At 36.4% G+C, this 24871-nt stretch overlaps 2 protein-coding genes across 18 annotated transcripts in view; one reads left to right on the top strand and one right to left on the bottom strand.

The window, feature by feature from the left end:
* Positions 1 to 13209, top strand: part of Patronin (calmodulin-regulated spectrin-associated protein patronin) — a 97174-nt gene extending 83965 nt beyond the window's left edge. For 3 of the 16 annotated variants that reach the window (XM_078193265.1, XM_078193258.1, XM_078193261.1), the window contains 16 exons: positions 2180 to 2356; positions 3656 to 3789; positions 4105 to 4258; positions 4328 to 4526; positions 4629 to 4861; positions 5615 to 5789; positions 6195 to 6475; positions 6735 to 7013; positions 7086 to 7322; positions 7400 to 7577; positions 8178 to 8297; positions 9154 to 9249; positions 9712 to 9810; positions 11454 to 11687; positions 12204 to 12486; positions 12768 to 13209. In XM_078193265.1, coding sequence (XP_078049391.1) covers positions 2180 to 2356; positions 3656 to 3789; positions 4105 to 4258; positions 4328 to 4526; positions 4629 to 4861; positions 5615 to 5789; positions 6195 to 6475; positions 6735 to 7013; positions 7086 to 7322; positions 7400 to 7577; positions 8178 to 8297; positions 9154 to 9249; positions 9712 to 9810; positions 11454 to 11687; positions 12204 to 12486; positions 12768 to 12912 — 3024 coding nt within the window. In that variant the 3' untranslated portion in view covers positions 12913 to 13209. The remainder of the gene's footprint in view (positions 1 to 2179; positions 2357 to 3655; positions 3790 to 4104; positions 4259 to 4327; positions 4527 to 4628; positions 4862 to 5614; positions 5790 to 6194; positions 6476 to 6734; positions 7014 to 7085; positions 7323 to 7399; positions 7578 to 8177; positions 8298 to 9153; positions 9250 to 9711; positions 9811 to 11453; positions 11688 to 12203; positions 12487 to 12767) is intronic. The other 13 variants (XM_078193260.1, XM_078193270.1, XM_078193259.1 and 10 more) reach the window with 13 other exon arrangements.
* A 3264-nt stretch (positions 13210 to 16473) lies between these two features.
* Wb (wing blister) overlaps positions 16474 to 24871 on the bottom strand; it is a 201303-nt gene continuing 192905 nt past the window's right edge. For both annotated transcript variants that reach the window (XM_078193256.1, XM_078193257.1), the window contains 8 exons: positions 24422 to 24590; positions 23596 to 24015; positions 22790 to 22975; positions 21244 to 21578; positions 20804 to 21113; positions 20081 to 20519; positions 19267 to 19635; positions 16474 to 18855 (listed from right to left, as the gene is read on the bottom strand). In XM_078193256.1, the coding sequence (XP_078049382.1) occupies positions 18713 to 18855; positions 19267 to 19635; positions 20081 to 20519; positions 20804 to 21113; positions 21244 to 21578; positions 22790 to 22975; positions 23596 to 24015; positions 24422 to 24590 (2371 nt within the window). In that variant the 3' untranslated portion in view covers positions 16474 to 18712. The remainder of the gene's footprint in view (positions 18856 to 19266; positions 19636 to 20080; positions 20520 to 20803; positions 21114 to 21243; positions 21579 to 22789; positions 22976 to 23595; positions 24016 to 24421; positions 24591 to 24871) is intronic.

Raw genomic sequence — 24871 nt, 5'->3', positions numbered from 1 at the left:
CATGGCCATTTTAATGATTTGTTTCTTTTTATTCGGAGACACGACATCGATTGAATCAGGATACATTTTCCAAACGAACATTTTTGATCGTCTTCAAAAGAGAAGAACTCATAAGAATTATCTAGATGAAACAGAACATTGAATACAGCCATGAGTTACTCGAAATATAGCCACGGCTGTTTAGTACAGAGCAATGCATAATTATATTGTACGTCGGACACTAAAAAGTTTCTTTTTCTTCTGTAATACACAATTCATTTGAGTTTATAAGCTGCACTATATATCCGTCCTCTATTTTGCGTACATGTTTTTCTTCTGTTTTACTTCGTATCTGGCTGTGTTACTATTACCGATTATATTTTCAAGTAGAATCCTCGAGCGAGCTTTTGCAGTAATCATTTTTTTATTACAGGTTAAAGCGGCACACATTTTTCTAATATTCATACATTCTTTTAACATCTGTGTATCATTAGTTTGTCGAGTAAAGAATTTACTCGCTGTGTGTGTGCGTGCGTGTGTGCGTGTATGTAGTTTTAAATGCGACGTAATACTGACGCCTGTCACATGGTGAAAGCAGATAATCTTAATTGCCTGCTACATTATTATAATACATTTTTCTTTCTCATCTTTCAGCTGTTCTTGGTGGTAAGCGCATGTGAAGCAACAATGTTTTGTGACTACCAAATCACAGAGTTATATGTAGATTCGGCAGTCTGTATAAAATAATAGACTATATAGGAGATATTCCTATGTGAAAAATATTATTTTTTAAATATTGTGGGTGACTGATTGAATTATCTTTTAGAAAAGTTTATTTTTATTTGTATATTTTCCGAAGTATTTTTTATTGTGATTTTCAATTAAATAGTCGGACAATTACCGTTTAACATAGGAATATTTCCAAATTTTGTTTTCTATGCCACTTCTGTTTCTGTGCTTTACACGGTTTTATGCGCAAAGTTCTTTAGAAGGGAAGCACCTGAGGTGTCCTATTTCGTTAAGATAATTCCTATAAAATAGTTAAAATATGATAAGGATGACAGAAAAAGGTGTTTGTGCTACTCTTCTGCAGAAACAGATGTATACAGGGTGTATTCGAATATTATGAGTGGAATGTACATGAAAATAATGAAATTTATAAGAAAGACTAATATATATTAATTTTGTTCTGATCATATTAAAATTCGTTTTTAAATTTATAAACACCTTCTAGCACACCCTGTATATTGAAAACAAAAAGTATAAATAATCCGGTGATGGTATGCATGTTCACTGTTACTAGCAACTTTCAGCAGAGAAAGTTACATTCAGCTGTACATCTATACATTAGCGAATTAATGAACAAAATTAATGAAGGGAACCGTAATAGGTATAGTAATCCCTCGCGATAAAGAATATAGAAAGTAACGAAAAAACGCTGTACTTCTTCCACAAGATGCTGTTTAAATTGTTAATTAGGACGATTCCATTTTGTAAAGTTTATGCGATAAGCCCTCACATAATCGTATAGAAATCTTGGTTTTTAGGAGAAAAACTGAAAATAATCTCATTCTGTTAATACATTCTGTTTTCATAAAATTAAACAATATAAAAACATGTTTATTAATAATTAGATTGCAAATTTTATCCATGAACAAGAGATAAGAATAAGTGAAGTTTAATTGTTTCATAACGATGATAAACCCGAATTTATTTAGATCTTTCGTCATTTTTCTGATAATGTGACATTTACTATGAAAGAGTTTTTATAATCTAAATAACATTTAATAGATTAATGCGAAATTGGTCATTTTGATTAGCATGGTATGTTTACTGTTAAAAATTAAAGGATGTCGATGTAGCTATTTCTAAAAAAATTTATAAGTTGCTACGTTTTCGTGCACAGTCTAGTAATCTAAAATGAAGTATTACTTAAATTATTTTCTCATCCTGCGTTACAAAGCAATGTTTCTGGCGCATTATGCAGGAACTTATCGCATATCATTAACAGCGAATTAAAATCATTGGCAATGAAATGTTTGCAAGATTGAATCGGCTTTGGTATTTAGTGCTTGAATGTAACGTTTAACTTGGCTGTGGAGACGCTCCGACCATGGTGTGGTGGTTGGAGAGACATATTGGACTCGGCATATGCGGACTCCAAGTACTTAACAAGGCACGGTGGTTGGGCTGGTTACAGGGTAAGGTTAAATCTCCCTCTTCATCAACGTCCGGGGGGGACAGTCCGGCCGAAATCGGTCCCCCCACTCCTGTAACCTCCGGATCTTCGGGGGAGACCCCGACAAGTGTTTCCGAGACGACCCCCGTACCCCAACAACCCTTTCAAGAAAAGCCACAGAGACCCTTCTCGCTCAAGGTACGATATCACATAAAACAGCGTTCCTGTAGTAGATGAACATTTTTCCACAGAGATACTTGCTGACTCGCCGATTTTTCTAGCGATTTCTACATACATGCTTATGTATGGCTTTCAGACGTTTGTTAATTTTGTTTCCCCCTGCTGTTCATAGCGCGACTGAACAAACGCAGTCACGAAGTTCCGAATACTACTTACTTTTAACATGTAACATACGATACAGCTGAAAAGCAACAACGATACGCTATAATATGCATCAAGTAAGATAGAATACAAGGTGCACGACTGCGTGATCACGACAAAACCAGGCTTTGAAATTTCTTGAAAATCTCGAGAATGTGATCGTCGACTCGTTTTGTCTACTCGTTTGTCTTAAAAGAACGACCAGGCGCAGTCGAACATCCTGTATGTGCTTCACATAATTTTATTTCCTTAGTGAACAATCGATTGAGTTTGTGATAAGGAATGATTATTCCGCTTTTTTGTCGCTTATACTTAGTCATAGAGGAAAACGAAACAGTCCCAGTGGTCTATAAAAACTTTACAGAACTTCACTCCCATGTTAATAGATACGGTTTGTAAAAACGTCGTCCTCGGAATGCATGGTACATTACCAAACACTCTTTGGACAGGAATCGAGATGTGTTCACAAAATTCGATCTAGATTTGCTCTCAATGGTGGTGGTTCTCTTCACACTTGTATTCTAATCGTACTCTGGCACAAGATATTAACAACAGAGCCAATTCGATGTTGGTGTACACGTGTTTTACGTTATCGAAGAGCGAGGTGGATTGTATAATATCTGTCCGAGTTATTGCAACCGTTTTGTCTGTGTTCACTGGAATCTTTTCTAAGACCTTCACCGAGAATCATTACGAATCGTAAAGTTTCAAACGGTTTCGGTTGTACATATTTGTTACATATCTGTAAAACATTGAATCTGCGGAATTGCTTACGTCATTAATCACGAAGCCTAAATTGATCGCCCAGCGTGTAATTTTATTCGACTGTCTTTTCACGGACGAAATTTCGTTCTTTTACTAACGTGCGATTGTATATCTACAGGAGATAGACTTGCTCACTCTGTCACACGATAAATATCAATTAATCTCATGATACAGTAATTAATACAAAACATTAGACAACAGCTAGATGCTAGTAGATACCAAAACAATGAGACACAACGTTTGCATTGTATATTTAATTGGCCCCTGTAGGTATGCAATGTTAAGAGTATCAATGTTACTTATATTCCCAATCTTGTAAATAATTGTCAATACTTGTCTCGATGACAACAGGAAATTAGCGAGGATGTTCGGGATGTAGAACATAAGTGGTTGGAGCATGATGGTAATGCACCATTTGTCGAAACGAGACGTACACCGGATATTGAAAATATGGATCTTGAGCAATATCATCAATCTATATCACAGTCAGTATTTGTTACCACCTGATGAAACATATACAGAGTGTGTTGTCAGAAACAGAACGCTTAATTTTTCGAACTCAAAGTTATTCGAACGTCGTTCACATTTTTCTTTTTTTAAATAATGTCCTGCGTTTATTTTTCTTGATATTATTTTGTGTTGCGATGAATCTGGTTTACTATGATCTTAGAAACAAAGATGTAGAAACATTATATTGTAATTTCAACTATAAAATTTGAGGGCATTGTTTCTTACGATTCACTCTGGATATTAATTCTGCTGAGCCTTTTTGTGAATGTTTACCTGATATTTTTCTGCAGATTGAATAATAGTCTTAGCGAAATACAAGGTGACATACAGCGTTTAGCCAATCAACAGAATCAGATACAGCAGCAACATTTAATGTCACATCACCAACAACAAATGCAACAACAATTACAACAGTTGCAGAGTCTTAGTCAGCACCATATGCAAGTATGTACCATCATGTTTTTACGGTAATAAAATTGGTGCTCATTTTATAATTGATTGTATATTATTTAGAGTTTTGGAATGTCACCAATGAACACCTTAGGCTCGAAATTACAAGAATCTCAACAGTCGCAGTTTTATTTGCATGATCAACCACAATTACAAAGACGAATGTGGGGTCAACCACCTCCTACGCAAAGTTTAGCAAATGAAATGGCTGCCGTAGGTTACCAACAATCGATGGATTCACGATACGGTTCTCAAACGACAGGTATTTATATATTTTTAAGAAGCAATTGTAGATATAGCTAACTGAATATAATAACTATATTTTTTCCAATTTTTTAAATTATCTATACCCCATTATTTACAGGTTATCAGCAAGATATGAGATTATACCAAGACACACGGAATTGGGGGACGCATCCACCTCAACAGAAAGGATTCGTTTTGCACGACACCCCACCAGAACCGAGATACCTTAACGGCGGAGATCATAGTCTTTGTAACAATCAAATGAGTCATCCTGGTTCTACATATCCGACGTCTTCATCTATCTTTAATCAAACACCACCGTCTTCTGCTAGTCCTCAACATCGAAATGCTGTATGTAACACGATTTTGTTGTACATTTTATTGCCTCACAATTTTGTTCTAACATATATCCAACAGAAGGTGTAACTGTAACTAACTGAATTAATGATCTCTTTCATTTGAATGAAATCATATTTTATAAAATATTAAATTATGAATTCTTTGAAACCATTCAATTTTTATCAAAAGAAGCAAGAGTTCCGTTTTAATATTTTAAATTTTACATAAATGTGTCATACACATAAGTTACAATAAAGATTAAACAGATTACTTAGAATAAGAATTCATGCTGTGAATTACCCTTGATCAGAAAGTCACGTATCTATGTTCAGATTAGTCTATGCTTAGTTTTTTGGTCACTCAGGTGCTAAATAAATTACTGCATACATATATATATAAGTAACCAGCAGTCATGGAACCTGTTAGTGATGTAATGTACATTTATAGACGCTTTCAAGCCTGAGTATGGCAGACAGTTTCGTGTCGAAGCTTTAAACGTTTGAACGTCTATACTTTTTGAGTCGCTTTCCTGACTTTCTCTTAAAAACTAACGCGAAAATATTGTCAGTATGCATTTCTTTTATTTATCGACTACCTCAACATCATATAATTATTCTGAGGAGGTTTGTTTATAAGTAATTCATCAGTGAGTGTGTGTATGTGTGTTTATAAATCAATTATGTTTTATAAGGCAATTTAGTGCTGTTAATCGATAATTTTCTGTGGTCGGAGGAATGACATGTTTTTCTTTTATTTTTAACTTAGGTTCATCGAATAAGTCAGTTGATGAGCGAAAGTCCAGAACCAAAAAGGCCAACTGTACATCACATACCGATTAAATGCGAAAGTCCAACAGAGAAGAGACAGGTGACTGCGTTACATGCGCCTGTTCCAGCTCCACCGGTCGATGATATGAAGCCTCAAAATATATCGTTTATCGGTAAATAACAATTATTTAGACTTTTCATGTTTGAAAACGTTCTGCAAACTGTGCGGCAACAGATGGGAGATAAGACTTGAATTTTGAATTCTATAATAATACTATTGCATTGGAAACAATTGTATACTTTGTAACCTTGAACTGTGCACTAGAAATATTTTTAGAAAGTTTTCACAGGGCTTTTAAGAAAATCGTACTACGATATTCTACAGTCAAAATGTGATCGTGAGAAATGGCGTGTTTTGTAATGATTGTACTTTTGATTTGTTTGTTTATGTTGTTATGGACAGTTGATCCAATTTCTCCCACCCGTTGTCGAACACCATACGTGCTTCAATAAGCATTGTTATCTCTACGTTTTGGTTCTCATTTTTTTGTTCTTCCATTCATACATATATTTTCAAGGAAATGACGATGAGCTTTCACAAGGCATTCGAGGTTTGCACATCACGTCTGGCAGCCGTACATATAGAATTCCATCACCAACTAGACCGTCGATATCGCGTAATTCATTTCAACCTCATCCATCACTAAGAGAGGCCACACCATCTCCATCAGGTACTCCGGAAGTGACACCTCTTGACCCGACGGATGCTGGCGAGAAAGGTTTTTACATATGTTTTGACAACGACGCGCCAAAGAAACCAAAACCGACCCTCAGAGTGAAAAGAACGTCTCCCAAAAAGGTAAACACAAAATTCTATTAAATAGACCTAATTATTCTACATACATATACAGGAGGCTCCATTTAATTTAAGTGTTTTAAATACCTCATTTTTGGTTTCATTAAGATCATACAAAGGACCATATTGTCATACTTTTATAAGTAATCATTTGAAAAAAACATCTGAGATATTTAAGACGCTTCATTATTGTCGCGTATTAAGGGCAATGCAGATGATTAAAATATATGATTCTAATCTCGACTTGGCTATATTTTCTTAGGAAAGAACAGTATCATCGTATATTGAAAATGAGGACTTCACTGTCCGACCCGAATCTCCGGCCGCCATCGCGGATAAACAGAAGTTATTAGATCGTGAATCTGACCGAGAAAAGCGTCACATAGACGAAAGGGACTTCCACCGACACGAGATTAGAGATAAAGAGATGCAAAGAGAAGGGGAGAGGGAGAAACAACGCGAAAGACGCGACAGAAGCGCGGAAAGCCGGCAATCTGGTGTCGGTTTAATAATTGGCAATCAGCTTGCGAATCCGGATCCAGTAAGTTGATATAAAAAGCAGTGTTTTAATCGTATCTTCACTGTGTACCACATCTATAATCTCGCTTTGTAGAATTCCTTGGATGAGATGGAACGCAAGAAAGAACGTATAATGTTGCTATCGTTACAACGAAGACAACAGCAAGAAGAATTAAAGGAGAGGAAGGAGGCTGAGGCGCAAGCACGTCGGGAACAAGAAAAAATGAAAGCGGAAGAAAGAGCACGCAAGAAGGAGGAGGAAAGGCAACGAAGAGCAACTATTTTAGAGCAGCATAAAGTCAAGAAAGCGATAGAGGAGGCGGAAAGAGAAGTGCGTGCTTACTGTGGAAACTTTTATCATTACTGTTTTCTTAATTTTAATTATCTAACGATATATATAATTATTAGGGTAAAGTGATTGATAAGGAGCTTCTTAATGCAATAAAACCAACAAAACTGCGTAACAAGACTGCAACAACTCGACCAAGACCCAAAACGATTCACGTGGACGCTGGCGCAGAACTGGATTCCGGGGCTTTGACGCCGAGTCGTGGCAAGAAGGGTTCTTCCTCCAATCTCAGTACAGGTATGTCGGCGAACGCAACGAGTGTGATAATTATCCGTTGCAATGATTAGTGTTTCTTGGAGATTGATCCCATTAGAACAGAAAATCGAGCAGGACTCTCGAGTAACTTGATCGCGCATTCGAATATTTAAACGCGACATACCTCGCCACGCCAAAACAGTTGTCTCCAAGATAACAAACATCACTCTGCTGTTTGTAATAACTGTACTCTCCTTCCGTTATAATATTCTAATAGCGACAGTTTATCAATGTTGTAATGTAATTGCATTTTTATTCTTTGCATGGCAACGAATTCGATTCGGACGAGTTTTGATTTGTTAGCATTGCCGTTTACTTTTTTGATTTTGTCTATATATTGAGTTTTGTTGTAATCGTTTCTATTGAGAGATCTCACCCAGTCACAGAGTTCACAAGCTCAAAATTTTCTCGGCTATGCTAGTTTGTTATCCGAAATGCGGAACAGACACGTATAATGGATCGTAGTCTTTTTATCTGTCTCGATATGTAATTTTTTGTAAAATACCTAAACACGACTTGATTGAACTAGAATAGTGAAGAAAATTCGAGCTGATTTGTTTTGCACTAACACACTTACTGTAGCGTCGCTGACCTCCCCGACGATGAGACGAGACTACTACCGAGGCTCGCAGGACAGTCTCACTGCTGCTCATTTCGATGAACGACGTTCCGGCCCTTTTTATCGGGGCGGCAGTCTCAGGGGTATGCACAAACACACACTCTCTGACTCTCGCATTTCTGTCCGAAACATCACACGCACACTGATCGTCATATGATATATATCTATCATACGACTATGTTTGTTAGCTTTTGCATAATAAATACGCATATAAAGTGCTAAACAAACTATGAAATCAGATCCATTTATTCGCATGCCAAGCGAAATATCTCTATCGAATAGGCTGCACCCTAATTGGCGTTGGAAAAATTGGTTAAATATAGAAGAAAAGAGGCCTCACTTTGTGAAAATTATATTTAAAACATTTTTCGAGTGCGTTTTGCGACATCGTAATTTATTATCGCGAAAATGAATGAATTCATTAAACGATGATACCTCAAACAAAAAGATTTTATTTTATTCATAATCTGACTAAAATAAATAAAGCAGAAGTTTATGAGACCACCAAATACAGAACACCCCGTATAATACGATCTTCGGTATCTGTTCACCGCTCTAATTACGTTCAAGAACATCAAATAGATAAATGTGATGTTTGTATTTAAATTATCACTGGCAAGTGATTTTTCTAAGAGAACCGATTAATAAGAACTGCGAACCGATATCGAACAATTGCGCTTATCGCTTGGTATGTAAGAAGAAGCTTCTAAAACGTCTCAATTAATTGTATGCGATTGATGAACTTTGACGCCCTTCGAAATCGATCATTTTCAATATAGAAGTGATTACTTATAGCACTTTTCCCTCATAAGAGTTTGCATGCTTCAGTGTGTTTTTTGAATAACTGTCGATTAGTTTAGTATCGTAGTAATCATTTCATAAATATAGAATCACCCCGAAGAGGAACTAACTGATTGTAATAGAGGTACCCTATTTTAGTATCTTCCGTAGATTCGCCCGACGACGGTAGAGGTTCCTCGCCTTGTCGAAGTATGAATCAGCTTGGCCGACGGGGCTCCTACAAGACGTCTCGAGGTGGGTTGAACATCATTTATAGAAAGAATGCCATTTTGATCATGTTCCTTAAACGTTTGGCTTGATGAAAGTAGACTCGTTGCAGGATGTATCACTGGTATGGGCAACTACGTATCGATATCTTATTACAATATTAAATACATATTTCAATGTATATTTCATTAGCGTTTGATCGTTCTCTCGATATACCAGAGTATAAGGTCACTTTGAGGGTATGACTTTGTTTTAATTTTCAAGTAGCGCCTTTATAGTAGATATCTTTCAGTTTTGGAACGCAACGTTATTCTGCACCAACCTGCACCAGCTACCTTGAGTTTTTGATGTTCCTAGCGGACATGGCTCTCGTAGTTAGACTCTACCCCTGATGCAATGACGTACGATTGAAGCATCCCCTACTATTTAACAATCTTTGATCGTACATAGCGTTTAGAATGTAACACGGTAAACATTGCATTATTGCAGATGTGCAGGAGCCTCAGCAACAGGTTAGAGGCAGGCCTAAATACCCGAGTTACCAAAACTTTAAGGGGAGAAAGTCTAATTCCTTGATGAATTTGTGTGGTAAGAAGCACCAGTGACTTGGAATACGTATTATCCCCCCTTCTGTCGTGCATCAATTATTATTACGTGTTCTGTACACCGTTTCAATTTTTTGTAGGCTATAGCATTACACGTAGTCGCATGGTGGCAGATCGGAGCGCACAGGTGGCAGTGATAATTTACATGCATACACGAACAGCACATTATTGGATACGTCTTCGAAATTCTGTCTGCTTCGCTATCAATTGCAAATTCACCAACCTTTTCAATAACGAACACATTATCTGGTTCGTACAGGCAAATATGTAGCAAGTAAACTGTTCTTCTCGAGGTCATCTTCTCATTGCGATCTTCTTCAACGGTACTCAAATTCATATGCAAGTCATGGTACACTAGGTCATTGAATCAGTCTATTAGCTTTGCTGTTACACTAGGATCATATTCACTGTTATTCTAAAAAAATTATCAACATCCTTAAAATCTTGAATAATGTGACCTTGAGAACAATTTTCTTTTTCTTACTATAATATTTGCCTTTTTGAACCAAATAATGTTTTCTTATAACACTTATGATTATGTAAATAAAGTGTTAGAACATTCATGAATCATGAAATAAGCTAGAGAACTATTGACATCTAATATAAAGTATTTTCATATCGCGTATATAAACAACTGATGAAATTTTCTTTTCTAACTAGTGACCTAACATTTGCAGACACATTTTCGATCTCCATTCACAGGATAACTCATTTGCTGCAGTAGATATATGATTCAGTTGATGCTTGTTGGGCTTATCGTTGTACAGCACTGGTTCTGGGTACCGATATATTTAGTGTTTTTCAGATTATTGTTGGTGGTTCCAGTTTCCATATAATAACCTTTTCACTCTGACTCACATTTAGGTCCTGTATCATACGGTTATCCTATTCACTTACGTTAAATATGTATTCGTTCTTTGCCATTCCTCTCTGTTTTTATTTACAGGTATTATGGTAAAATGGTACGGCACGTTCATCTCAAGCTAATTCGTTAATACATATAACATTTGTATAAAACATTTAATAGTACGATCATGGGATGAATTTGCTCTACCTTATTTCTTTTTCTAAGATCGCGATATTATATCACTAGTACACCCATGTTTTGTTTATAAAAGAAACTTCTCCATTGTCGCGTGTTATATGGTCTTAGAACGCTTAGAAAAATATCAAACTGTTCAGAGTTTCATTGTCGAGATACCCGAGCGATAGTTCCTTAGAATGTTTTTTAGAAAGGTCAAAAGTTTCCTCTGTTTTTTATGGTCGAATTAGAGAACAGATAGTGGTCAGAGAGTCTTGGTCCCCATGTTTTGTAACGGTGTACTTTACTATTACATATTCTGAGGCAATCGTTTCATGTATTGGACGCAAGCTATGAAGATGGATATTGTTGAAGGTCGTTTGTAAGTCTAACAAAGTAACTAATAACTCGGATCTTATCAGGAACTAACTTTTAGTGATTAATATAAGTTATTATCCTCGATGGATTCCTCTTGCTTGGTCGGGTAAAACGTCACCGAGACGGAACACGTTGTTGGAGGTCTTTTATCGTGAAGGGACACACCTGTTGTCGAGCGTATCTTTTCCCTTTAATTCTATCTTCATATACTGAGCTTGCGTTCGCAGGTTCGAGTAGTGATCAAGACGGTATGATGTGTCAATACACAGATACGGACAGCGGTCTGGGCAGAGCGACACCACCAAGAAGAGCACCGAGTCCTGGCATGGGCAGCATGAGGCATCTACCGTCGCCGTCGGGTCCTGGCTCTTTACCACCTGGTTTGCTGACTAAAAGAAGGGTCTTCGATGATGGTAGCAGCGACATCAGTAGTACGCCAAGTTCGATGATGGACTACAATGGTCAGCAGAGATTAACGTTTGGATCAGTCATAATCAGGCATGGGGTCAGGTTTCCGTACGGAGCATTTTCCTGTCTACATTGAAGGCATGAGCAAGAAGCCACGCCTAATCTACACAAGGAAGGCCAGATAGATAGTTTTCTGTTTCTCTATAATCATTTAGTCTGAATCACGGTCCCTAGGGGTTATCAAAAGCGCGGTTTAGGGTATAAAATGCTTGCTCTAGTCTTCCCAATAGCTAATCAGTAGATCCTCGTTGAGTACTAAATTGCTAATAGATTGATACTTAAGACTCCGTTAAAGCCAAGAACAGGCAAGTCACGCTTAATCTTGTGAACTTTTCGTTCTATATCTAAAGCTGCCTCCCTCCTTGATGTAATTTGCCCATGCCTGGTTTAAACCTATCAAATAGATGTAATTTATCCGTAATTGTCAAAATCGAAATCAAGATTTGATATTTAACAAAATGTTTGTTAGAATAATTTATCGATTGAAATGATTTTCGTTCTGCCCACAGGTCCAAGATTGTATAAACAGCCTACGACCAAGTCGAATCGCGGTATTATGTTAAACGCTGTCGAATATTGCGTATTTCCCGGCACGGTTAACAAGGAAGCGAAAAGGAGAGTTCTCGACGAAATTGCGAGATCGGAGAGTAAGCATTTCCTTATTTTATTTCGAGATGCTGGCTGCCAATTTCGGGCGCTCTATTCATACTGCCCTGACAGAGAAGAAGTGTCAAAGTTGTACGGCACTGGGCCGAAACAAGTTATCGATAAAATGTTCGACAAGTTTTTCAAGTAAGTTTATCTTTTATCCTGTTCTTCATTGTCCTTCTTTCAAGTTAAAGCTGTAAAAATGCATCGTTCTTTTGAATTACGGAATATCACATTGGGATCTTTCTAAAAATTCCATCAACATTTTGTGAAACACTTTTAGATTTTGCAAAGAAGTTACAAAAGTTTTATATCTGCACAAAATTGTGTCTAGTAAATTCGGCTGAGATCTAAAAGATGCAATGCGCCATTGCAGGATTAACATATTCATTGAATTATGTTAATTTTTGTTTTCTACATTTCAGATACAATTCGGGAGGAAAATGTTTTTCCCAGATTCATACGAAGCATCTGACTGTAACCATAGATGCCTTTACAATACACAATAGTCTTTGGCAGGGGAAAAAAGTGAATTTACCGAACAAGAAAGACATGCCTCTCGTCATATAGTTTTACACAAGTGTCACACTTAACATTACGCTACTATGCCCTCTGTTGTTCATAGTTACTATTTTAATACAGGCCCATATTAAATTAATGCAAACGTTGCGTTCTTAGTCAATTTTATAAAGACAAATGATTGATGCTGACCTGAACACGCGAGGATTCAATCTCATTCGTGCACGTTTTTACGATTAACCGAGCGCACATACGAAACGGAGTTGTCGTTTACAGATCGTGCGCGTCCCCTCTTTTTTTGATTTTCGGTACTACTACTATTACTACCACTACTACTTCCACTACCACTACCACTGCTACTACTGATACTACTACTACTATTACTACTACAACTACTACTACTACTACTACTACAACAACAACAACTACTACTACTACTACTATTATTACACTACTACTACTACTACTTTTCTGTTTTCGTTTGTTTTTGTTCTGTTGTTGTTCAGCATCAATCACTGTGTCGTAAGATTACCAATATCTACCATAAGAATGGTTTGTTGTCAGTATCTAATATCTTCGCGGACTAACTCTCGACGTGTAACCGCCTTGTAATCGTGTAAGCTACTGTGTTATATATGAAAGTTGTGACTGATATAACGGTATTAACTTTTTCTTACGCCCTTTTTTCCTCATTTCGCTGAGAGAGGCAGGGCTTTCGCGAACGTTCACGCGACAAATTTCGTCTTTACATTTGCATAAAGTAATCCGCACAGGTTTCCTCGTTACGCGTAGACGAGGAAGGAGAAGGCTCTCGATCATCATTACCATAGGTACCGTCGTCTTTTACCGAAAGATTACTAAACGTAATTAGAGGATCATTAATTTCACCATATTTCTGACAGAGTCGACGAACGTCTGGATTTTCAATACGAACTTTATACGTATTTCATTAACATTGTCGAAGCAGGAAAAACCAATGGCTTGCATTAGGATCGCTTTATTTCATATTCTAACTTCGATACTTTTCTCGGATAAATTCTTTTCTGTCACTGTCATTACTGAAGACGAATTAATGATTCTTCGTCGTACACGAGATTCACAACTATTGACAGTTGTGGCTACTTAAACAGGGTGTGAATAAAGTATAAGTGAAAATTATGTGGGTAATAGTTCCAAGTAATATTCTTAAATGAATGAATTAGTAGAAATTTGTTTGTATCACATCGCGACCCTGTATATTCGTGAACGTATTGAATTTTTAATGCATGCGTATGTATTTTAAACTGTTGTTTCGTCGATTTTATCAGACCCATGAAATTTGCATCTATTATTGTTTCACACCCTGCGCGATGTAGCGATTATGTTGTTGAGGAAAATGTATGAACCGGCTCAAAAGGGGATACCAAATCAGCCTTAAGATCGATCCGAATATAACCGATGTTGTGCGAGGATATTCTTTTCTTTACCGTGTAGGTATGTGATTATTTCTAATGCGCTACATTGATTCGGTGTCCTTCGAAGTGAGTTCTGCGAAGCGTGCATCGAGATAGGCATAAAGATTCTCGATAATTTAAGACGAGAGAGAATGGGACCGTACCAAACCGTACCAAAAACTAAATTCGTTGTCCAAGAGGAAATGATTTTTGGTAATCGAATGAAGTGTGGTCGGAGAGAGCGTGGGAACGGCTACGAATCAATCAACCTGCGCACATCGCATACTTATTTTTTACGGTGTACGAAACCGAAATCTTGTAAGAGGAAAGCAGAAAATGGTTGGGGAACACATAAACACTAAGCAACGTAAAGAAAACAGATTTTCTTTCACACGTCGTATTCTTCGTTGATTGATTCGAAATCCTCCTAGGCCTAATTATGCTTTACAATCCAACATGGTCTGCGTTCCTCGCGTTTCCAAGCATTTTGAAAAGCGTGGCAGCCGTTTGTATACGAATGTCTCGATCTGTCCAAGATTCGAATGAAACAGAGACTGCAATTCGAAGTCTAATTAAGTTAAGCGATCCCGTTTTCATGTGTTTCGTTGGCTGCACACAGATCCTTTTGTTCAGATAATCCTCGTTTATATTATCTGCGAAAATGGTTGCGTCAGTCCAATTTCAAGCGAACGAGACACGCGGTCCGCGTTGTACATGATGAGATAATTAGCATAATAACCTAACGGAACAACTATTTATTGTGCCATAAATTGAATGTCCGCCCTTCGTGTGGGACTGGCACTGACCTTCCATCTTGTCGATTCGATCCTTTCCAACAATGTACACGATTCGTTTTGTCGTAATATGCTGGTAGAGCGAATGGGTAGCAATTAGATAGAAGTAAACACATTTTTTGTACAGAAATATGGAGGGTCTATTAGAAAGAATTTTTAGTTTTTGTTCGTTTCTTCATTTACATATAATTAGCGTATTGTAAGATTTATTCGTTCGTGAGTCGTCCGATGTTTGTGTATGTGTTTTTACTTAAATGTGTTACATATCTGTACAGAGTGCTCGCGTAGTTACTCCAAAAAGATAAATGCACAGAAAAAATGAAAGGAAAGGCTGGTACTGATTTTTTTTTAACCATCATCGTTTTTCGAAAAGTACCATAATCATTTTTTTCCGTCTTCGTTTCTTTCTGCACATGTGTCATCTATGAGAGAAACTGGTCAGTGGCTGCGTGAACATCCTGTATGTGCATGTGTATACACTGACAATTGTTGTGCTCCACGTGCATGAAATTTTGAGATGATATTCAAGAGAAGAGAAAGAAGTTAAAAAATTTACATGAAATTAAAGGGTCGCTAAATTATATCTGAAAAATTGTCATTTTCGACTTAAAAAAATATACAATATCCTACCTATGTTCATTTTAAAGAATGAAGTCCCCACTTTCAGATTCATTCAAAGACTTGTTATTGTTATAAATCGGAATAAGAAACTGAAATTGCTCTCTTTCTTTTTAAAAAATGATATCTCACATTTATTTCAATACGATCTTTCACAGAAGAATCTCTCTTCTGCAATGATTTCTTGAATAGTTAAAATATCGGAATTATTTGCATGAAATTACAGGAGTTGAAAGAATAGATTTTCAATTAGAATTTAGGTATCCTTTAATTTTACGGAGTAGTGTAAAAAAAGGAATCCAAGGTCGATTCAGTTTAATCCGAGTAGACCCCCTGTATTCTGCAACGGCGTAATACAACACATATTGATTATTATTAAATAATTACGCAACATATCGAATTTCATGTTCTCCACGATCGACCGCGGGAAATATATTTTTAATTCGCAACGATAAACTTGGTTCACTTGTCCCGATTGTTTCAATGCGAACTTCAAACACGTGGGACTCTTTAGAGAGAAAATGAGAGATCGAGCGAAAGTGAGAGAGAGAGATAGAGAGAAAGCATGAGAGAGATGAATACAAAAAATTAAAAATCCGTCGACTGTAGTATCCAAAGAAAAAAAGTTCATTATTCTATTCTCGTCTATTGTAAATCTATTGCGTATCGTCGTGAACACGAGGAAGAGAGGGAAATAAAATTTTTGCGAGCTTCGTTACTCTTGAAATTGTCCGATTTGACAATATTTGATGGTGAAGGTTGAATGTTACAAGATGAGTTTAAAAAGGAAGGAAAATAGAAAAAAAAAACGAGTTGTTGGTCTACGACGATGCAAACGAACAAAAAAAAAACGAATGAGAATTTATGGTAAACGATGTAGTCATTAATCTTAAGAATCGACATGAAACATCGGCTCACAGGAGGATGGGATTTGAAATGAGGAACGGAGGTTACGAGACACGGTGTACGAGAAAACGTTCAAGCCAAGGATGCAAACTGTAGCTGGAAAGGTGATTGCTTGTGCTTAATATTTATATTTTTCGAAGCAGAGAATATTATTAGTGAGCTGGCACCGACGTGATAAATAATGAAACGAAAATAAGAGAAAGAGAGAGAGAGAGTGCGAAAAATAGAGTGAGAGTGAGAGAGATATCAATGGGATATAAATAATCGCGCTTACTAATAATAAATGATTACCTTTTATGTAACAATCCTTTATTTTTATTGTCCCACGGAAGAACAAGAGGAAGACGGTGGAGAAAAATAACTCTGAAATTTCGTCGGATTATAGTAGTTCGATTTATCCATGTCTCTGTAAATATTATGTTTTTATATATGCATCGATGAAACCACCACTCGACGATACATATTTATTCAGTACATCATCTAAATTTCGGTCGTGTTTTACTGTTAGCATCTTGGAGCGAATGTCATCAATAAAATTTAATAACCTACTTTGCAATAGACTTTTATTCTTCTGCGAACGATATATATATAATATATATTTAAATGGAATTAAGTATGTTCTCTGCGTATTCATTGGCTGTAATGTTAATGTATATGTATATAACTTTTGGAGTACAGAAGAGGGTAAATTAGGTGACCATACTTTCTCATTGTTATATATTTTATACACAATAGCGGAGACATCATTGTTAATTTTTTTGCGTATGTATAATATAGTACAATTCAACGAATAAGAAAAATATTAGACATAAATACGAAAATATTCTTGTGAAGAACATTTTTCCCTACTCGTGTTACTTATGCTCGTTAAAAAAAAGGACACTTTACAGGGCGCTAAATGTGACTTGCTCGCGTGTACATACTCGATAATCTTACATTATCATTACATTTTACTACCGCTACAAAAGTACAAAATAATTTCACTTTGTTCGTCCTTTCTTCTTTTTCTCCCTCCGTTTTCGAATCGCGGTTCTGATCGAGCGCGAGTCCGATTCGACCAGAACCGCCGTGTTCCACTTACATTTAACAGTAATAAATAACTTTAAATACTGATGTACAATTGTTCTGTGACTTACAAGTGTATTACAATTAAACTATATGGCAGTGATCATGCTACTTACACGTATGTCGTAATATTTATTTTACATTCGGTTCACGATGCAGTTCGACGTGAATTTGTGCCATGGTTCGTCGACGATTCAAAAAATCGTTTCTCAAACTGTTCCTCGCTTGCGAAATCACCTTTCGAAGACACCTGCTGTAAAATTACTTCAGTGAAGAACAACGGCTCTCGTTATTCATCATCGTTTGTCGCTTTGTAAATGTATCTCTCCTGATTCTGCGCTTTACCTTTGTACTTTTTCAATAACTGTAACAATGTGAACTTTTACAAATAGTTGGTAACTATCGCCGTTAGATACCTATTGGAATGACAGTGTGAAGAAACAAAAATCGATCTTTGCATTCTCTGAACGTTGATCCGAATTCGCTGTGTCAGTTAAAAATACTTGATAAATAAATCAGTGTTAGTTGAATTGCATAGTGATAGTAAATAGAATACACGAACAACGACTACGTTAGCGATTATTTAAATAAATATCTCATCAACGATTTCTATTATTTATGCGCTTTTAAATAGATTCCCGTCGATTCAAAGAAAATGTGCACAATTTCGAGGAAGCTACAATATATTCGCGATCCCAATGAAATCCTAATCAAATGTATAACATTGTACAGAAATACGATGTAGGCGAAACGTCGATACTTTGTTAAACACATGTAAGAAAACGAGTTTGAGAAACACAGATGTAAACTTTCTACGTTCGCAAGTTAGCATCTTTTGGCTTGGTTTAGTCTTACGTCTTAACTAATTACGGATTCCCCATCATGGTATGGCACATGATTCCAGTGCGCGGTCGCGACGAACAGAGTCTACGGAGAACGTTTTGAGCTCAGTGCGTGATTCGAGCAGTCTTTGGAACGAAAGTGAATAACTTAGAAGACTTTGCACGTTGTACTGATCATCGGCATAATTAAGCATCATTGTACGGGGCAGGAGCTCAAGTAAATATTATGCAACTCGTCCATGTCCGTCCAGTCGCGCCTCTCTCCGCCTATCATCACGTTTCTTATGCATCCGTTGAAGTGATCCCTTGTTATTAATGTACCCTTCGGGGCTGAGGCTACAACAAAATCATTTATTCGAAAATTATCAAATATTACTTCAAAATTTTTATGATACATCATTTAGAAATCTCTACTTGTAAAATATTTTCCTGGTACTTTTAAAAATATATTGTACATATGGAAGTTGGAATAAAATGAGCTATTTTGAATCTCGAATAATAAGCAAAGACACAATATAATAATATAGAAGAGTACAATCGGAAGTTGAATTTACCATGTAGTTAGTACAGTAAAGATCATTAGTATAGTAAATTTTCTAATTAATATGAAGAATTGCATAGTTTTAATCTCTTCTGCTTGAAAGTTTCTCGTTTCGTTTCATAAAGATGAAACAAATGGTAGAGCCTTACGACAGTCGTGCTTATTTTGACTTATAGGCGAGAATAATTGATGTACGAATTTTTTACCTGGCAGGCCACCAATGTACAGAGGCCCAAGGACAGTGGAGTCCATTATATGGTAATTTACGTTGGCTGGAAGACCATACTTCTGATCCATCTCGTCGACTTTCAGTGCCAACTCTTCGTCATTGTACACCGCCTGTATTCTGTGCCATCGGTTGTCGCAAATCGTGTACGGATTAGCAAAAGGTTGCTCGACGTACAACGGTTTATTGTCCCCCAGATCGCCTGACATGATCACTTTGCCATTATTCAATTCTAGTGATAGCGAGGGCGAATTGCCAGGCGCTGTGATGGAAAGTAATACACCGGACAGCTCCGATGTCCTGAATTCCAACTGAAGTTCCAACACGGCGCCTAACTCGAAGTTCCTCTCTGCAGAAAATATAAACATTTTCAATGCTACACACGTGCATCCTGTCCTTGCTTTTCTATCAAACGTGCATGTAATAGCCAAATACTAAATAGAAGTCTAAATGTTCTTATATCGAGTTAAGGAGACATTTTAGACATTTGGCATTTGCTTATGGTTTAGGCTCTGGAAATAGTACTTTGGAAGTATTTTGACGAAGTTCAGTAACATTAGAACTACCAAATTATTTAAAACCGCTTAAATCTGATTCCTTCCTTTATGTTAGTTGCGTTTAACACTTGGTAGTACTAGTGTTAACAATTTCTGAACCCACGAAAGAATAAAGAGTTGATCTGCGCATTTTAAAGTTTTAGCTATTACTTCACATATGTGTAGATATAAGCAGAAAGTTTTAACACAAACGATAGTCAATGAAATAATTGGCTGAACATAATAAAAAATACTTACTATATATCGCATATGCTTCATCTTGAAAATAGGCTCCGCTTTCAACGTTCGGGAAACACTGACCAACATGGTACGCTCTGCTCGTTGAACCGACCATGTCGTATACGTTCCCGTTCACCCTCAAACCCCTGATGCACCCTTTCAGCGTCTCAAGTTTAACTACAACTTGCTCCGGTATCGGTGTCCCACTTTCCGGTAGTCCTCCGATGTACATCATTGATGCCAAGCCAATTTTTCTCGGCACTTTGATCGTGCGAGGTGTTTGAGAGTCTACGAGCAGTGTCAGCTTCCTTTCTTCATGACTTATAACAACGTGATGCCAATTGCCATCATTGAACGGTGTTCTGAACGGTATCTCTCTTTTCTGCTTGCTCTTCACCAGCAGCAGAAGTTGACCATCTCTTATCACGATCATCAAATAATTCTTTGGTCTGATTCCCTACAAATTGCAAGAAAGTCTCGTTAGGTATAATTTAGGTAACCGAGTTTGTGCCGTTGAAATATTCATTCTACTTGCATTGGCAGAATATATTTCAGCGAATAAATATGATTTTTGGTAGAATTATTTGAACCATTATTGGAAACAATAATTAATGTTGTATGCATGTTAGATGAACACAAAAGAAAACTTAACAATATTTACCAAGAGTACTATTAACGTAACAATATAAATTAATGTACTGTTGCCATTATTAACGAAGAATAAATTAATTTCGTACATACCGGAGTGATAAATAGCAGGCCGTTCGGGTAGTATGTTCTAAAATCGAATTCTATCTTATACTTCTTCTCCCAGAACTTTTTGAAATCTAAGTAGAGCTGAGTATGGCTGTTCGGTTTATCTCCGAACTTGAGTGCGCCCGGTTCCAGTGAATAGTATGGTACTTTCTGACAGCCCTCCGGCTGAGTAGACATCCCTATTGATAACGAAGCGGATGGCGGCGTATACGTGGGAACGTCTTTTCCCATAGCTGGCCCCGGTCGACCGATTAGCGCGTGATCGAAATCGACAGCTTTGTCAAATTGAATGATCCTAACATTTAAAATAGTTAATTTAGAAATAGTAAAAATCATTACTTTGAAAATAGTTAAGATAGTTGATTGAAAAATAGTAAAAATCATTCAATCGTTTCGTGAGATCAGTGACGAGATATTTAACTTACTCATCCGTAAACATTACGTCCTTAATCGCACCGTACAAAGGGGTGTTCGTTGCGATCATTTTGGTAGTATTGATGGCTTCTGGTAGACCTCCAAAAAATAAACCACCAGCACCTTCCGGAGCACCAATGGCAGCGCCTTTCGGCAGTCTTCCCGAGATTTTATAGGTATCATCTACTATCAACTTAACGTCCTTCTTTTTTTTAATAATAGTTACCGCATGATACCTTCCGTCGTTGAACGTACCGTTTGATTGTAGAACAAGTTCTCCTTTACCAGCGTTCAGCCGAACTTGCACTTGTCCATTAATTAAGCATACTGAATAGTAATTGTCCTTCTGAAATTGCGTTAAACAATTAATTTCGAAAATCATTCTGTGCTGCAAAATTGTCGTCATCGACAAGCGTTTTTAAAATATTCGTGATCCGAAAATATTATTTTTGTCATAACAATGTCATAATTAATAAATATTCTGATATTTTTATTCTATTGATTCATAATTATAATATTTTAATATTTTTACGCTAAATCCACCAAATGACCAGTTTTATGTATTCTATTTTACACGTTTTGAAGTTATAAGAATATCTTCATACGAAATTCCAGATTTAAACACTGAAATGCCAAAAATTCTAGGGGTTCAGTATTAACATGTTAGCGTTTCGATAGTTTAATATTACTAATATATAATTCCTAATACGATTCTTAATTAGGAAATTTTCGGGAACTCTTTTTCTTTATTTAAAAACAATTCAAATTTACGGCCATTCATCAATGGCCGACTTGGGGTGCTATCAGAAGCAGATTAAAGAAGCTTTTTTCCAATTTTCACAAATCATCAATTTACGTAGTGGCAAAACACTCAAATTGATAACTAAAATGATCGGCAGATGATAATTGGTTAGAAACTAGTATCGACACTATCTAATAGAACATTACAATCCTAATTGCTTGATAATGTGAAAAAGGAATGGAAAGTGGTGCTACCAGTGATTTCTAAACAAATTATCACCTATTGATAATTTTGATAACCAGTTTCAGCATTTTGTCATTCGTCGATTGGCGCTGCACAAAGGACGAAAAATATGGCAGCAGATTTGAACTATTTCCAAGCTAAGGGAATAGAAATCACCTCCATAACGTACTAATATTCAAATATTTCAATAATCTAATATTTTACATTAAGCCCTTGCACTATAATAACGAGTCGAACTCGTGATAAAGATTCCACGCAAGGTCTACGAAATTAATAAACTATTAATTTCTTGCAAATCGAAATCAAATTGAATTTTTCCATTATCAAAGTCTAGAAGCGGAAGTAAATAAAGATAATACAAAAAATAAAAATTATCCGGTCCTATTAAGAAAAGTATTAAGAACAAATAAGTGCTAATCAGCGCAACGTGAAAGGAGTCGTAGTGCAAGGGGCTAAGACTATTTCCCCCTCTTCTCAGACAAAATAATAGAACGTTCAATTACGATACGAATTCGTAAAAAATCATAAATAATAACTTTCGTGAGAAATAATAAAAAAGGAATAGTACGTACATTTGCCTCTTCGCTTGAGTGACGTATATTACTAATACGTTCCTTCTGTCCCTCGAATGTAGAAAGAAGAAGTACAGCTTCATCTTGCAGCGACCTAAACGAGAAGCTCACTGAATCGTTTCTGCGGATCGTGTAAGCCGAGTATTCCAAGTAACCATCACCATAAAATCCTACCATCCTCAATGGCTGTAACAAATCAAAAATTTTATGTTATCATTGTTCATTTACCGTCTAGAATAACATATTAGGTATAATAAACACTATTCTAAATATTCGCTAAAGTAAATCTTCTTTTCCGATTTTACTGTCACAGTTGTTTCTTAATGACATCTGTATCCATTTGTTCTCGGTATTCAAGGCGACAATTATAACGAGATTTTCAAATATTGTACAGAGTGTTAACGAAGCCCAATTTCGTTCATTAGTTCAGCCACCTCGCAACAGCGATACTCACCTCTCATTGGCCAGTGTTTTTCATTAATAACTCGTTAATGATGCCAGGAAAAAAATTTTTATAAAAGATAAAGTTGCTTGAAATGATCACAGGTATTACTCATTTCCGGATTGCTAGATATTCTTTGGACACTCCGTACATTCACGCGACAACAATGTTCGAAATGCACAGTAGTAGTTAAAAGAATATCCATGATCCTAAATTTTCAGAAACTATACTCTTAAAATTTCGAAGAATGTGAGTTTTAAATGTCAGTAAATTTGTCTTTATGATTTAGCAAACCGTGAGCCTGATGAAATTAAATATTTGCCGCCCAAAAATGTAACAAATGTAATTGTCTTCGTTCGCTTACTTTGCTTCCACAGGTGGGTTCAACGCCGTAATATTGTTCAGCCATGGGGTCGTAACCCTCCTGGACTACGATGTTGGACATACAACCGAGGAAAGACACCGGGGAAGGTAGCATCAATTTTTCAGCTCGAAAACTGGGCGGCACGCCGCCGATGTAATATTTCGCATTCAGCAAATCGGGTATGTCTTCGGTTTTCGGTTGAAGGTTCGGTGCACCTATTAGTTTGTCGTCTCCACCACCTACGCTCAGACTGCATTTCTCTATTCGTTTGTAAGGCTGGTACTGCCTAAACGCCTCCACTTTCGTCCAATTTCCAGTGTTGTACTTGTGCTTCGAGGACATATCCATACTAACGTTGCCGCCGTAGCCGACATGCAAGATCACCTTTCCTTCCCGCAGGAAAATCATAATGTGCTGATACTGGAGAAAATAATGTCTCGGTGAAATAAAGTATTTATAATAATATTAATAACATTATTAATACCATAATATTATATTGTTACTGTATATTATATCTATTATTATTATATTAATATTCTATAAGCTTTTATATTATATATTAATATTTTATAAGCTTCTATAATATTAAAATGTTACAGTAGTACTGACTATACATAATAAATAAGGATCCTCATGCAAATTTACATTTTCAGATTAAATTCTGTGAAGATTAGAACAATTTCTTTGAAAAATTTCTTTAATTCACCAAATGAATTCTTATGCTGAAAATACTATATTATTAATTCTTAATGCATTTCCAAAATTTTTACATGCCATGAATGCATAGAGAGCTGCATACTAATAACAAATGTACACAGGTACATACGTTTTCTGGATTGATAGCCAGAAACAGCAAAGCATTTTCATCGTAAGTCCGGAAATTGATCGAAACCCCGAATGTGTATTTGTTGTAGGGTCCTGAGGAGACTCGGTTTCTAACGGCGTAACCCTGGCCATTGAAACTGTAAGCTGTGTCGTCCCTGGCATCTTCCACTCTAAACCAATGAAATAAAACAAATAGAATTGTAAGTTATATCCAACGTAGTCCTGTAAAATAATAGTGCTACTTCGGAGATGATTTAAAATTTTGTTTGTCCTCTAACAAAAAAGAAAACAAAATTACTGCTACTTATGGTACTTTAAAAATGAACGATCTTTGTTTCATTAAATCTGTATCAAAATCAATCATTGCCAACGTTTAATCACTTCATATTCTCTTTAAAGCGTTGCTTAACATTTCACAAATAAATACGTTGGAGATTTTGTCAGCTAATCG

The sequence above is a fragment of the Augochlora pura genome, chromosome 10, assembly GCF_028453695.1.
Source record: "Augochlora pura isolate Apur16 chromosome 10, APUR_v2.2.1, whole genome shotgun sequence".
Lineage (NCBI taxonomy): Eukaryota > Metazoa > Arthropoda > Insecta > Hymenoptera > Halictidae > Augochlora > Augochlora pura.
The sequence above is the reverse complement of the archived record's forward strand: the minus strand, read 5'-3'. Positions and strand labels throughout refer to the sequence as shown.